This window comes from Sorex araneus, chromosome 3 (genome assembly GCF_027595985.1).
Source record: "Sorex araneus isolate mSorAra2 chromosome 3, mSorAra2.pri, whole genome shotgun sequence".
In the NCBI taxonomy this organism is placed as follows: Eukaryota; Metazoa; Chordata; class Mammalia; order Eulipotyphla; family Soricidae; genus Sorex; species Sorex araneus.
The window spans coordinates 236,979,369-236,992,126 of NC_073304.1; the positions used below are offsets into that span (position 1 = coordinate 236,979,369).

Sequence of the window (12,758 nt, forward strand, 5' to 3'; positions counted from 1 at the left end):
CCCAGTGCCCAGTGCCAGCACCCGAGCAAAGCACCCCACTCACCCGGCAGCGGCCCTGGGGGTGCACGGCTGCACATGTCTAGCCATGCTGCTCGTGGGGGTGGCCCCTGAGAGCTGCCATGCCCACACCCCAGGGCGAGTGCTGAGCATCACACGCGCTGCTGTGGCGGTGCCCGGGCCATGCTCAGCGCATGTGGGTGGCAGCGAGGATCAAACTCAGGGCCGTGTGCTTAGGGGGCAGGTGATTTCAGTCACCGAGCCTGTCCCTGTTGTCATTTTTGGCTACACCCGGCAGTGCCCAGGGATCACGCCTGGTGGGGCGAGGGCAGCAGTGTATATGCGGTGCTGGGGACCGAACCAGAGTCGGTTCAACACAAGCACCTTAACCTTTGTACTCTCTCTCTAGCCACTTATTATTATTATTATTATTATTATTTTGCAGTGCTGGGAATGGAATCCAGAGGCTTACACCATTCATTAATTTTTTTCTTTTTGGGTCACACCTGGCAATGCAGAGGGGTTACTCCTGGCTCTGCACTCAGGAATTACTCCTGACGGCGCTGGGAGACCCTATGGGATGCTGGGAATCAAACCCGGGTTGGCCACATGCAAGGCAAACGCCCTCCCCGCTGTGCTATCGCTCCAGCCCCTCTATTCATTATTTCTTATAAACAAACAAAATCCTATTGTACGGACGTATAATACTTATTCACCACCTGCTGAGCCCATCAGTTGGCGGACACTTGGTTATTCCACCTTTTATTATGATGTTGTCTGGACAGACGTGGACACATTTTGGTATGAGATACTTTTCATTTTTTGTATTGACTTTTGGGCCATGCCTGGCGTTTCTCAGCGGACTCCTGGCTCTCAGGGTGACTCCTGGCGGGGCTCAGGATCGAACCTGGGTCGGCCACACACAAGGCAAGTGCCTTCCCGCTGTACTATCCTCCCCGGCCCCATTTTTCATGGACACGCATGTCGGAGGCATAAAGCTGCTAAGTCACACGTGACTAACTGTCCCAGGAGGTGTCACAGTGCTTTCCCACCTGCAGGGCGCCAGGGCTCAAACCCAACACACCCTCACTAACACTTGCTATTATTGCTTTTTCCCGACACACCCGAGGGGTGTGAAGAGCTATCTAAGTGCAGCCTTCATTTGCACCCCCTAAGGCCCCCTTTAGCGGGCTCACTGTCTGTCTGTGCATCCTTTATGGAGAAATGGCTTCAACTCTCTTGCCTGTTTTTCTTTTTTCTTTTTGGGTCACACCCAGCGATGCTCAGGGGTTACGCCTGGCTCATGGACTCAGGAATTGCCCCTGGCGGTGCTCGGGGGACCATATGGGACACTGGGAATCGAACCCGGGTCAGCCGGGTGCAAGGCAAATGCCCTAGCCTCTGTGCTATCGCTCCAGCCTCTCTCCATTCCCGTTTTAACTTGGGCTGCCTTTCGATTTTGAGGAGCTCAGGCTCTGCTAGAGCCTAGATACAAATCCCTCCTGCATAGGAGCTGGAAATACTTTCTCATGTACACGGGGTGGCTTTCCCTGCTGCACTCTATTCTGAGTGAACTATCGGGGACGGGAGGAAGAGAGAGGAACTGGGGCGGAAGTGACAGTACAGGGGCAGGGTACTTGCTTGCATGTGGCCAACCTGAATTTGATCCCTGGCACCTCATATGGTCCCCAGACTTTGGCTAGGAGTGATTCAGACTCAGGAGTAAGCCCTGAGCTGGGTGTGGCCCAAAACACAACATCCCCCCCCCAAAAAAAAGGACAGAAGTTGCTCTGGCACACAGGGCAGACCAGTGACAAGCCACCCCCGAAGCTGCCTCCAATGGACACACGTCTGGAGCAGCTCTGCAGAGGGACTGACGCTCACGGGAGGCCGCACCTCCGGACGCCTGAGCAAAGCAACCACGCCTGTGTTCCAATCTGCCCAGACACCGAGTGGGAAATGAACTCGATTTCTTCGGTATTTAAAGTTGGTTCTATCATCCTGACCGCTGCCTCCTGCCTCCTGCTTCGGGTAAACCGGCCTAAGGACGCGGATCTCCGAGGGGCCTCTTCCCGCTGGGCGAGCAGGGCCGGGCGTGTGGCTCAGCAGCAGAGCGCAGCCTGGCACATGGAGGGCCTGGGTTCGATCCCCAGCACTGAGAGAAAGCGGAGGGGGGGGGCGGGGGACAAGCAGGTATCCCTTAAAACCAATCGTCCTGGCCAAACCATACCTGTGACAAACAAATGATGATGGGCTTCTGCGTGTGCCTCGTGTGTGAATGCCACAGACAGAACTCAGGGCCTCAGACACGGGAGCGTGTGCCCCCCTGAGCGGCACTCCCTCTGGTTGCTTTTATTTTATCTCCTTTATTTAGTTTTGTTTTGAGCATCACACCCAGCGATGCTCAGTGCTCACCCTGCCGAGGCTGAGGGCCACTCCTCACAGCACCAGGCGGGGTGTCAGGGATGGAAGCTCGCGGGGTCTTTGGAGGGTGCAAGACAAACGTCCTCCCCACTGTCCCCTGGTCCCCGGCTCTTAGAGAAGTAAAGATCTCAGAGATGGATGTACTGGCCTATGTGACTTTGAATTCAAAAATTTAAAAAGCACAAAAGCCATGAATAGCATCCTACATAGCTGGCCGGCGAGGGGGGTGTATTTGTTCGGGGGTCACACTTGGAATGCTCCAGACATACTCATCACTCAGTGCTCAGGAGACCGCCTGGCAGTGAGGATGGAGTCTGCAGTCAGACATAGAAAGCACGTGCGCCAGACAGCTGAGCTCGCTAAAAATAGCTCTTCATGCCAATGTAGAAATACTACACAGAAACCAACTCCCACCTTACCTTCTGCTACTCAAATGATTAACCATCATGGATCTATTAACAATGCAAAAGGAAACTGCTGAAACATATGTGCACCATTGTTCACCGGCGCACTGTTTGCAGTAACAGAAGATTGGGGGAAATGTTCCAAATGTTCATTGGTAGGACACATGGCGTACACATCAAAAGAAATTATGGCTACTCAAAAGACCAGTCAGGGAGTCAGGGGGTCGGAGCACTAGCACGGGGGGAAGGTGTCTGCCTTGCATGCAGCTGACTCGGGTTCGATCCCCGGCATATAGTCCCCCAAGCACCGCCAGGAGTAATTCCTGAGTGCAGATCCAGGAGTGAGCCCTGAGCATCACTGGGTGTGACCCAAAAAGACAAAAAATGGTGACAAGGCTGCACTCTGAATCCGCCGTGGCACCGGGCGACCAATGGTACTAGGCCTTTGGTGTCAGGTCACCTGCTTTGGAAAGTCAAGGCTGGGCAGCTATCAGCCCCCGAGATGTCCCCCAATCACTCTTTCTCTTCCCTCAGGGCCAGTCTCCACCCCACCCGTGTTCAGGGACATCAGAGCTGAAGCCCAGCGCTGACGAGACCTGTTCAGGGACCAGCCATGCTGACTCACTTCCCGGGCCTCCACTTTCTTTTTTCCCTTTTTGGTTTTTGGGCCACACTTGGAAGAGCTCAGGGGTTACTCCTGGCAGGCTCACGGGACCATACGGGATGCCAACTCAGGTCGGCCACATGCAAGGCAAATGCCTACCTGCTGTACTATCTATGGCTCCGGCTCCGAGAGCCTCCATATTCTTAGAGGTGAGTGTGTCTTGTGCCAAATTCCTTCCAGATAGAAGATACCATTATCCCAGAAGTTGGCCAATTTCAAGATCAGTTGAAGGGTAGGAAATGCCTTTAGACCAGAGCATAAAGAAGGTCTTTAAAAATATTTTAGTGTGGGGCTGGAGTGATAGCACAGCGGGTAGGGCGTTTGCCTTGCATGCGGCCGACCCGGGTTCAATTCCCAGCATCCCATATGGTCCCCTGAGCACCGCCAGGGGTAATTCCTGAGTGCAGAGCCAGGAGTAACCCCTGTGCATCGCCAGGTGTGACCCAAAAACCAAAATAAATAAATAAATAAAAATAAAATAATAAAATAAAAATATTTTAGTGAACAAGTCCAGAATATTTCAACTCCCATTTTCTATGTTGTACCTTCAACGTGAACATTTTGATTCATGTCCTGTAAAGATTTCACTCACCTTCCAAGCACAAAGCCAGGAGTAGCCCCTGAGCACTGCCTGGTGTGACCCAAAAACAGACAAAAAGATTTCACTCAGAAATCTTTTAGTTTTTTTCAACTAAAACACTGGGTTGGAGCGATAGTTTGCTCAGGACCCAGCTGACTCAGGTTCAATCCTCAGCATCCCACAGGGTCCCCGAGCCTGCGAGTATTCCTGAGCACAGACTCAGGAGTATGCCCTGAGCACTGCCACGTATGACCCCAAAACTAAACAACTCCAACTAAAAAAATTAGCCAGAGAAGGGGTGGAATGATAACACAGCGGATAGGGCATTTGCCTTGCACTCGGCCGACCCGGGTTTCATTCCCAGCATCCCATAGGGTCCCCCGAGCACCACCAGGAGTGATTCCTTAGTGCAGAGCCAGGAGTAACCCCTCAGCATTGCCGAGTGTGACCCAAAAAGAAAAAAAAATAGCCAGAGAAGCCAGAGCAATAGTATAGCGGGGAGGGTGTTTGTATTGCATGCAGCCAACCCAGGTTGGATCCCAGCATCCCATATGGGCCCCTGAACACTGCCAGGAGTGATTCCTGAGTGCAAAGACAGGATTAACCCCTGAGCTCACCGGGTGCGACCCAAAAAGCCAATAAATAAATATATAACTAATGAGCCAGAGAGATAGTACAGCAGGGAATGCACCTGCCTTGCATGCGGCCTACTGCTTCAATCCTTGGCACCCACGTATGGTTCGGCTCAGCCAGGACTGATCACTGAGCACAGTGCCAAGAGTACAAGCCCTAAACACATCCAGGTGTGACCCAAAAAACAAAACAAAATGAAAAAAGGGGCCAGAGATAGTAAAGGGGCTAAGGCACTTGGTCTCACAGGCATCCCACAGTGCCCCGAGCACTGTCAGGAGTGATCTCTGAGCACAAACTAGGAGCATGCCCTGGGCAACACTGGGTGTGGTCAAAAGCCAAAAAAAAAGGTGAAAAAAAGAAATTGACCAGGGCCTTCTGAGCACTGCCTAGGAGTCCCAAGCAGTAGCTCATCAATGAGTTATGGTGGGGAGAACTGAGATGACTGGAACACACACTGTGCACGTGGGACTCCCGTGTTCGATCCCTGGCACCGTATGAGCGCCAGCACAGAGCCGGAAGCAGCCCCTAAGGACCAGCGGTGTGCCGCGAGGTCCCGGGCTCGATCCCCAGTGTGCTCAAAAACCAAGTGTCTGAAATGTTTTAAAGTTATAAGGCAGGACCAGAGATAGCACAGCGGGGAGGGCGTTTGCCTTGCACACAGCTGACCGGGGTTCAGTCCCCGGCACCTCATATGGTGCCCCGAGCTCACCAGGAGTGATTCCTGAGTGCAGAGCCAGGAGTAAGCCCTGAGCATCACCAGTTCTGACCCCAAGACCTAAAATATATAAAATAAGGGCTGGGAGATAGGTCAAAGGACCAGAACACACTTTGCACACAGGTGGCCCTGAATTCGATTCCCAGCACCCTTGAGCACTGCATGCTGTGGCTCCAAAACTAAATGACAATTTTTTTTTAATCAAAATTAGTTACTGGCATGCAACTAACCCGTTTTCAATCCCCGGTGTCCCGTATGGTTCCCCAAGCCCCACCAGGAGTAATTCCTGAGTGCAGAGCCAGGAATAACCCCTGAGCACCGCCTGACAGAAAAAGCCAAAAAAATAATAATAATTAGTTACAAGGCCGGAGTGAAAATACAGCGGCATGGTGAGTGCCCTGCAAGTGGCCAGCCTGAGCCTGACCGACCCCTGGCATTCCCTCTGATCCCCCGAGCTCCCCCAGGAGTGAACCTTGAGCTCAGAGTCAAACATAAGCCCTGAGCACAGCTAGGTGAGGCCCAAAATATGAAAGATAAAATAAAATGCGTTAGCCACAGGCCGGGGAGGGAGTTTAGTGGGAGAGTACACACTTCCAATCCACTGTATTTGAAGTCCTGGGTTTGCTCTGTGCCCCATATACCATTCTGAGGATCAAAACGGGCCAGCTGCATGCAGGCAAGCACCTATTTTGTGGGAGGGAGAGGCCCATATCCAGAGATGCTCAGGGGTTACTCCTAGCTCTGCACTCAGGAATTACTTCCGGCAGGGCTGAGGGGACCCTATGGGAAGCCGGGGATCAAACTGGGCCAGCCTTGTAGAAGACAAGGGCCCTCCCCGCATGAAATGTTTTCAAAATGAGTTAGCAGAAGCTGGAGCGAGTACCAGCTTGCCTTGCACGGTCTATGGGGGATGGATCCCGCACCCAGTGAGGTCCCCTGAGCCCTGTCAGGAGCCAGTAAGCCCTGAGCACCACCGGGTGTGGTCCCAAAGCCAAAAAATAATTGCAGATTTAATAAATAATGAGTTACCATTAGCTCAAACTTTGAAAATGATTGGGAGAGTGAGCAGGATACTTAATACTACAGGAATCTGGCATCTCAGTTAAGAGATTCAGTTTATTGGGGCTAGAAAAAACAGCACCTGGGGGCTGGAGTGATAGCACTGCGGGGAGGGCGTTTGCCTTGCACGCGGCCGACCCGGGTTCGAATCCCAGCATCCCATATGGTCCCCTGAGTACCGCCAGAGGTGATTCCTGAGTGCATGAGCCAGGAGTGACCCCTGTGCATCGCTGGGTGTGACCCAAAAAGCAAAAAAAAAAAAAAAGAAAGAAAGAAAAAACAGCACATAGGGCACCCACCTTGCACGCCACAAAACCAGGTTCAACCCGGCACCTCCCAGGGTCTCCCCAGCTCCGCCTAGAGCGATCCCTGAGTGCAGAGCCAGGAGTCAGCCCTGAGCACAGCCCACAAAAAACAAGGTTTTAGTTCCCAGACTTTCCTTTTGTTACTCTCCCCTGGGTGCCCAACCTTGAGGATGAGGGGCAGCTGTGCAGCAGACTTCCCAGCTCCTTCCTTCCCCCAGCAGGGAGGAGGGCACTGCCCTGCAGAGGCAAACTTCTGACCCGCCGTGCTCTGCAGCACCCCTCCAACTCCAAGGCACAGGAGCCAAGCGGTCCCGGGAAGGGAGAGCAAAGGGACTCCACAAAGGGCGCAGGGTGCTGCCGCCGTCAGCGCGGGCGGGGAGAGTCGGGATCCCGGGAGAGTCCTGGGGCGGCAGGAGCGGCTCTGAATCACGCTCGGTCCCTCCAGGAGCCGCGGAACCACAGTCCCGGCAGACACGCGCTCTGCGGGGTGCAGGTTCATTGTCTGGTCCCGCTTCCACCTGGCACCAGCCTCCACGCGCCGTGCTGGGAGAGAGCGCGCGCCGCCGGTCCGCCCTGCAGGGGACCCCTCCCCAGGGCCCCCGGATCCTGGGGGCGAGCCCCCCAGACCCCGGTGACGGCCCCCAGTCCCCCGTCAGTCCCAGAGGAGCCGCGAAGAAGGACCAAGAGCGGACGGGAGGTCGTGCGCCACCCCGCGCGGGCGCCGCTGTCCTTGGCGGTGACAATCCGCTTCCCACCGGGGGGTGGGGGGAGGTCGGGGATGCTGCGGGAAACACGCCCCAACCCCAACGGGCTCCTCCGGTCTCGTCCACACCCCGGGCCCGGCCCTGGGGGGGGGCGCCGACCTCCAGCACGGGGCGACGCGGGGGGACTCGGGGACCCCAACATTTCTTCTCGCGCCCCCTTGCCGGTGCCGGGGCGAGGGGGGCGGCAGGCGGCCCGCACGCGCCCCCGGGGCCCGCAGCACCTGACACAGGTGCCCGGGGCGCGATGCGGGGTCGCCGCGCCCCGCCCCCGCCCGCGGCGCCCCGAGCGCGCGCCTGTCACCCCGCCGGGAGCGCGCAGGCCGCCCGCGCCCCCCGCCCGCGCCCGCGCGCCCCGCCGCGGGCCTCACCGGACTTGGGCGGGTAGCGGTACACGGAATTGGACGGGATGTCCACCTCCTCCACGCCCGCGTGCTGCCGGCTCGTCAGGGCCCCCATGGCCGCCGCGGCGCCTCAGCGCGGCCGCTCGCCCCGCGGCGCGTGCGGGGGTCGGCTGCCCGCCGCGGCCCGCTCGGCGTCGGCGCTGCGGCTGTGGCGGCGGGAGGCCCCCGGCGCGCCGCGCACCATCGTCCGTGGGCCCCGCGGCGGCGCCGGGACCGAGGGGGCGGCGGGCTGGGCCGGGGGCGCCGCCGCCTCAGGCCGCGTGATGTCAGCGGCGGCTCCGCGCGGGGACCGCGGCGGCCGCGGCCAATGGCGAGGCGGGGCGGGAGCGTCGGCGCGGCGCCGGCCAATGGGCGGCGGGATGCGAGCGGCGCGGCGCGGCGCCGGCCAATGGGCGGCGGGATGCGAGCGGCTCGGCGCGGGGCGTGCGGGGCGGGGGGCTGCGGGACCCCGGGGTCCCTGCGGCGGCCCCTGCACCCCTGGCTCCGAGAGGGGCTCGCCGCGCCCGAGCGCGGGGTCGGGAGTTGATGCCCCCTTTGTCCCAAAGGTCACCTGTCCCGGCCCCGGCCCGCAGCATCTGCAGGGGCCCGGGATCCCCACGCCACTGCGGCCCCGGCAGGGCTCGGGAGCTGAGGATGACGGGGTGTAAGCCGCCCCCCGACCCGCCCCGGGCCCCGGCCCAGCGCCCGAGGGTCGGGGAGCAGGTGATCGTGCCAGCGACCGGCCGGAACGAGGTCGCCGACCCTCCCCTCCCCGCTGCGCAGCCCCGAGCAGAGAGCGCCAAGCTGTCGAGTGGGGTCACTGGGGGTGCTCCTGGCGCCCTGAACTTAGCAGAGCATCAGCCCAGGATAAGATCAAGGCATTCCGTCTCCGATTGCATCTTTTGGAAACTTTGGAGAAGCTTGTCTGTGTGCCAGCAGAGTGAGGGCACCGGAATGGGAGGCGGGGGCGCGGGGGGGGGGGGGAGATGAGGGCGCACCTCTACATGTAAACACTCAGAAGACAGCGGTGAGCTGGACTGGCAGAGGACGTCATTCCAAAGCTTAATTACAGACATGGGTGTTTTAAACCACATATTTCGGGGGGCGGAGGGGCCGGTCCTGATGTCTGGTGGGGTTTTTCCTGAGAGGTTGAACTAATCAGCAAAAATGGGAACTAGGGTAGATTTTTCAGACTAAGGTGCACTTTGGGGCATCGGGCTTTCTTGCTTAGGTTTGCTGAGGCATTTTCTAGGACCTAGGTTTCTCACCCTTCTCTTTCCAGCAGGCACCAACACACTCTGAGCTGGAGGTACTATTTGAACCTGGTTGTTCTGGGAGCACTGTGAGATGGAGCCAACTCGGCCAGCTGTCGGGGTCCAGAGTCTCCCTGTAGGTGCTGGCCGGTGAGCAGCTTCTCCTGAATATTAGGACTCAGGATACTTCGGAGCCCCTTCCTAGCCCTGCCCTGTCCTGGGCGCTCCCTCTACCAGACACAAGTCTCCACTCCTAATTAGTGGGTACAGGTAAGATACGCGTCATTCAGAACCTTGACTGACCCCTGGGCAGAGTAGAATGCTGGTCGTTCTCTATCTGCAAGGCTCCCTGCTTCCTGCTCTGGGCATGTTGATGGAAGGACCCTTTGCAGGTCCGTCTCGGTCTGAAAGGTCCTTCTGCCCAGCCCCACGGCAGCACCATCCTCTGGCTGTCAGGGAATTCTTCTCTCCCAACCCCCGCTACATGGAGTCTGCAAAGCAGATTTGATCCCCAGCCTAGGGGCTAATCCTCTCTGCCCCTTGGCTCCACCTCCCACAAATGAGCCCATCGCACATGGCATTACTGGGATCCGGCTGCATTAGTGGACCCCGGTTGCACCTTTTCTTTCGTTCTTCTTGTTTTGTTTTGTTTTGGGCCACACCTGGCTAGTGCTCAGGGCTTACTCCTTGCCCTGATCATTCCTGGTGGTGTTTGGGGGACCCTGTGTGATGCTGGGGATCAAGCCCATGTTGGCAATGTTCAAGACAAGAGCCGTGTATCTTCCCAGCCCACTGTGCAGTTTCTAAGTGCCCAGCTTGATTTTACATGTCTTACTCACGGGAACATATCCATCCTTTAGCAGAGGGGTCCAAACTGATCCGGTCTCCTGCCCCCTGTTCAGAAAAACAATTTTTTTAAAAAAAATTGCTCAGTCTGTCCCCTAGAAATGCACCTGCTGGGGCCAGAGCGATGGTACGTCAGGGAGGGCGTTTGCCTTATACATGGTTAACCAAGGTTCAATCCCCAACATCCCATAGGGTCCCCCGAGCACTGCCAGGAGTAATTCCTGAGTGCAGAGCCAGGAGTAATTCCTGAGTGCAGCGTCAGGAGTAACCCAAGAATGTAGCCTGGCGTGGCTGAAAACCAAAAAACTAAATAAATTCAATGCATTCACTGCTCCGGTTTCAACTGTCAAATGAGAAAGAGGGTGCAGACAGTATATACTTCACAAGGCTGCTATAAGACTGTTTCCCGGGGCTGGAGTGATAGCACAGCGGGGAGGGCGTTTGCCTTGCACACGGCCAACCGGGTTCAATTCCCAGCATCCCATATGGTTCCCCGAGCACCACCAGGAGTAATTCCTGAGTGCAGAGCCAGGAGTAACCCCTGTGCATTGCCGGGTGACCCAAAAAGAAAAAAAAAGACTTTCCCGAGGGGGAGGGCAGAACAATCCCGGGTGGGGATGGTGATACTCTTGGGGGTGTTTTCTATTTGTTCCCTACAAGGAGATACTTTTTTTTTTTTCATTTTGGGCACACCTAGTGACACTCAGGGGTTACTCCTGGCTCTGCACTCAGGAATTATTCCTGGCAGTGCTCAGGGGACCCTATGGGGTGGTGGGGATTGAACCCAGGTCAGCCATGTGCAAGGCAAACGCCCTACCCACTATACTATCGCTCTGGCCCCCACATTGAATTTTGAGCTGCACCTCTGGAGGCCCTTGTGTAACTTTGCACCAAGCCCTCAGTATGGTCTGATTCCTAGTCCAGAAATCGCCCTAGAAGGCTCTTATAAAGCTGTGCACTCAGCAAGGCTGGATCGGAGAGCTGGGCTGTCCAGAGAAGGCTTCCAACAGAGCCTGAAGCCGCTCAAGTCCCACGGTCTGCTGTGTGATGGCACCGTGTTAAAGCTTGGGGGAAAGGAACCCGGGCCAGTCCCAGGGCAAGCAGCCAAACCTTCACCTCAGCCCGGTCGGCATTCCCCACTGGCCCTTCCTTGGCACCAGGGGTTCCCTTACCAGAGATCTGGGCCAGGGGAGGGCCTGAGGAAGAAGGTAGCAGGGGTGAGAGGAAATATCCCCCAGTAACTGCTATCATGAGAGCCATAAAAATGCTTTTATCTTGGGGGGGGGGGGAAACGGTGGGGAGAGTGCAGCACTGTGCATAGGGAAAGCACATGCAAATCTCCCGGGAACCTGGTGGAAAGGGTTTCTCGGCCTCATTCCCCAGCCGTGGATGCAGCCTTGGGGAGAACCCCAGCAGAGAAGTCAGCCGCTTGTAGAGTCCCCAGAATCTCACGGGCGGCGGAGGGGGTGGGGTCCCAGCTTCATATTTTACCAGGTCCTCACCCATCTCAACCTTGGGTCTGACAGAACATGAGAAGAAGCCTGTGGGAGAAGCACAGGAAGCAGCAGAGAGATTTCTAGGTCAGAGAGCGCCTCTGAGCTTTTCCTTTTGTTCCTTTTGTCTGTCCTGGTTTCAGCTCGCAGGCGCCTCTCCCACCCTTGTCACACATTCCCTCCTTCCTGATCCCACGAATTGCCCTAGCAGCTGAGATGCTCACAGACAAGGCACTGGCAGCCGCCGTTTCCAAGGGCCGCAGCAGGGAGAAGGATGCTTTGGGGACCCCGAAGGGCCATGTCAGGCCACTCTTGGCTCTACCCCTGCTGGGAGGAACCAGGAGCCAGCACCGTTCCCAGGAAGCTCAGAATCTCTGCCCCGCAGGACAGGACCCACGCGGCCCCCCCACCCCCGGGATCCCTCCAGGCACTAGGCCAGCAGTGGGTGAAAATGAAGTCCCATCTGCACAGAGCTTCGGGCCAGCTACGGATCAGTGGGCTCTGCTGATGACCAGGGGTTCCCATCCCGAGTGCCCCCAGTTACTGTCTCGCCACTCAGGAAGATGATCTTGTGCTTAGGAAATCAGCTATCAGGCCCTCAGACATCGCTTCTGGCCAAATATGAATTCCTCGCTGTGAATTTCCTCCCTCTCTCTGCAATCTGCTGAAAGGCTCCAAGTCTCAGCTGGAGGGGGAGGGGCGGGGCAAGATAGTGCAGTGGGGAAGGTGCTTGCCTTGAATGCACCTGATTGGGGGGGTTTCCATCCCAGCATCCCAGAGGGTCCCCAGAGCAGGAGTAATTACCGCCAGGAGTAATTCCTGAGCATCGCCAGGTGTGGCCCCCAAACTAAAATAAACAAATTAAAAATACCAAACTTCAGGGGCTGGAGTGATAGCACAGCGGGTAGGGCGTTTTCCTTGCACGCAGCCGACCCAGGTTCAAATCCCAGCATCCCATATGGTCCCTGAGCACCGCCAGGAGTAATTCCTAAGTGCAGAGCCAGGAGTAATCCCTGTGCACCGCCAGGTGTGACCCAAAAACCAAAAAAAATAAAATAAAATAAAATACCAAACTTCAGCTGGGCTTATAGCTTCTTAATCTGTGTTCCAAGTCAAAACTGAAATAAGCACCCGAGTGATAGGGCAGCGGGTAGGGTGTTTGCCTTGCACACAACCAGCCTGGGTTCAGTCCCTGGCATCCCATAGGGTCCCCTGAGCCCCACCAGGAGTGATCCCTGAAC

The 12,758-nt window shown here is 56.8% G+C and overlaps 1 protein-coding gene and 1 long non-coding RNA gene across 4 annotated transcripts in view; one reads left to right on the forward strand and one right to left on the reverse strand.

Moving 5' to 3' along the window:
- The window catches only part of RNF157 (ring finger protein 157), a 51,848-nt gene extending 43,750 nt beyond the window's left edge, over positions 1-8,098 (reverse strand). Inside the window, exon 1 of one of the 2 annotated variants that reach the window (XM_055131044.1) lies at positions 7,914-8,098. In XM_055131044.1, the coding sequence (XP_054987019.1) occupies positions 7,914-8,001 (88 nt within the window). In that variant the 5' untranslated portion in view covers positions 8,002-8,098. The remainder of the gene's footprint in view (positions 1-7,913) is intronic. The other variant, XM_055131043.1, reaches the window with a different exon arrangement.
- Positions 8,099-8,362: 264 nt separating this feature from the next.
- LOC129403573 (uncharacterized) lies at positions 8,363-12,215 on the forward strand. 2 transcript variants are annotated; one of them, XR_008629308.1, is made up of 3 exons: positions 8,363-8,865; positions 9,208-9,448; positions 11,661-12,215. It is a non-coding gene; the product is annotated as an uncharacterized LOC129403573 (long non-coding RNA). The 2 variants fall into 2 exon arrangements; XR_008629307.1 differs by having other exon boundaries at positions 9,211-9,448.
- Positions 12,216-12,758: the final 543 nt, after the last annotated feature.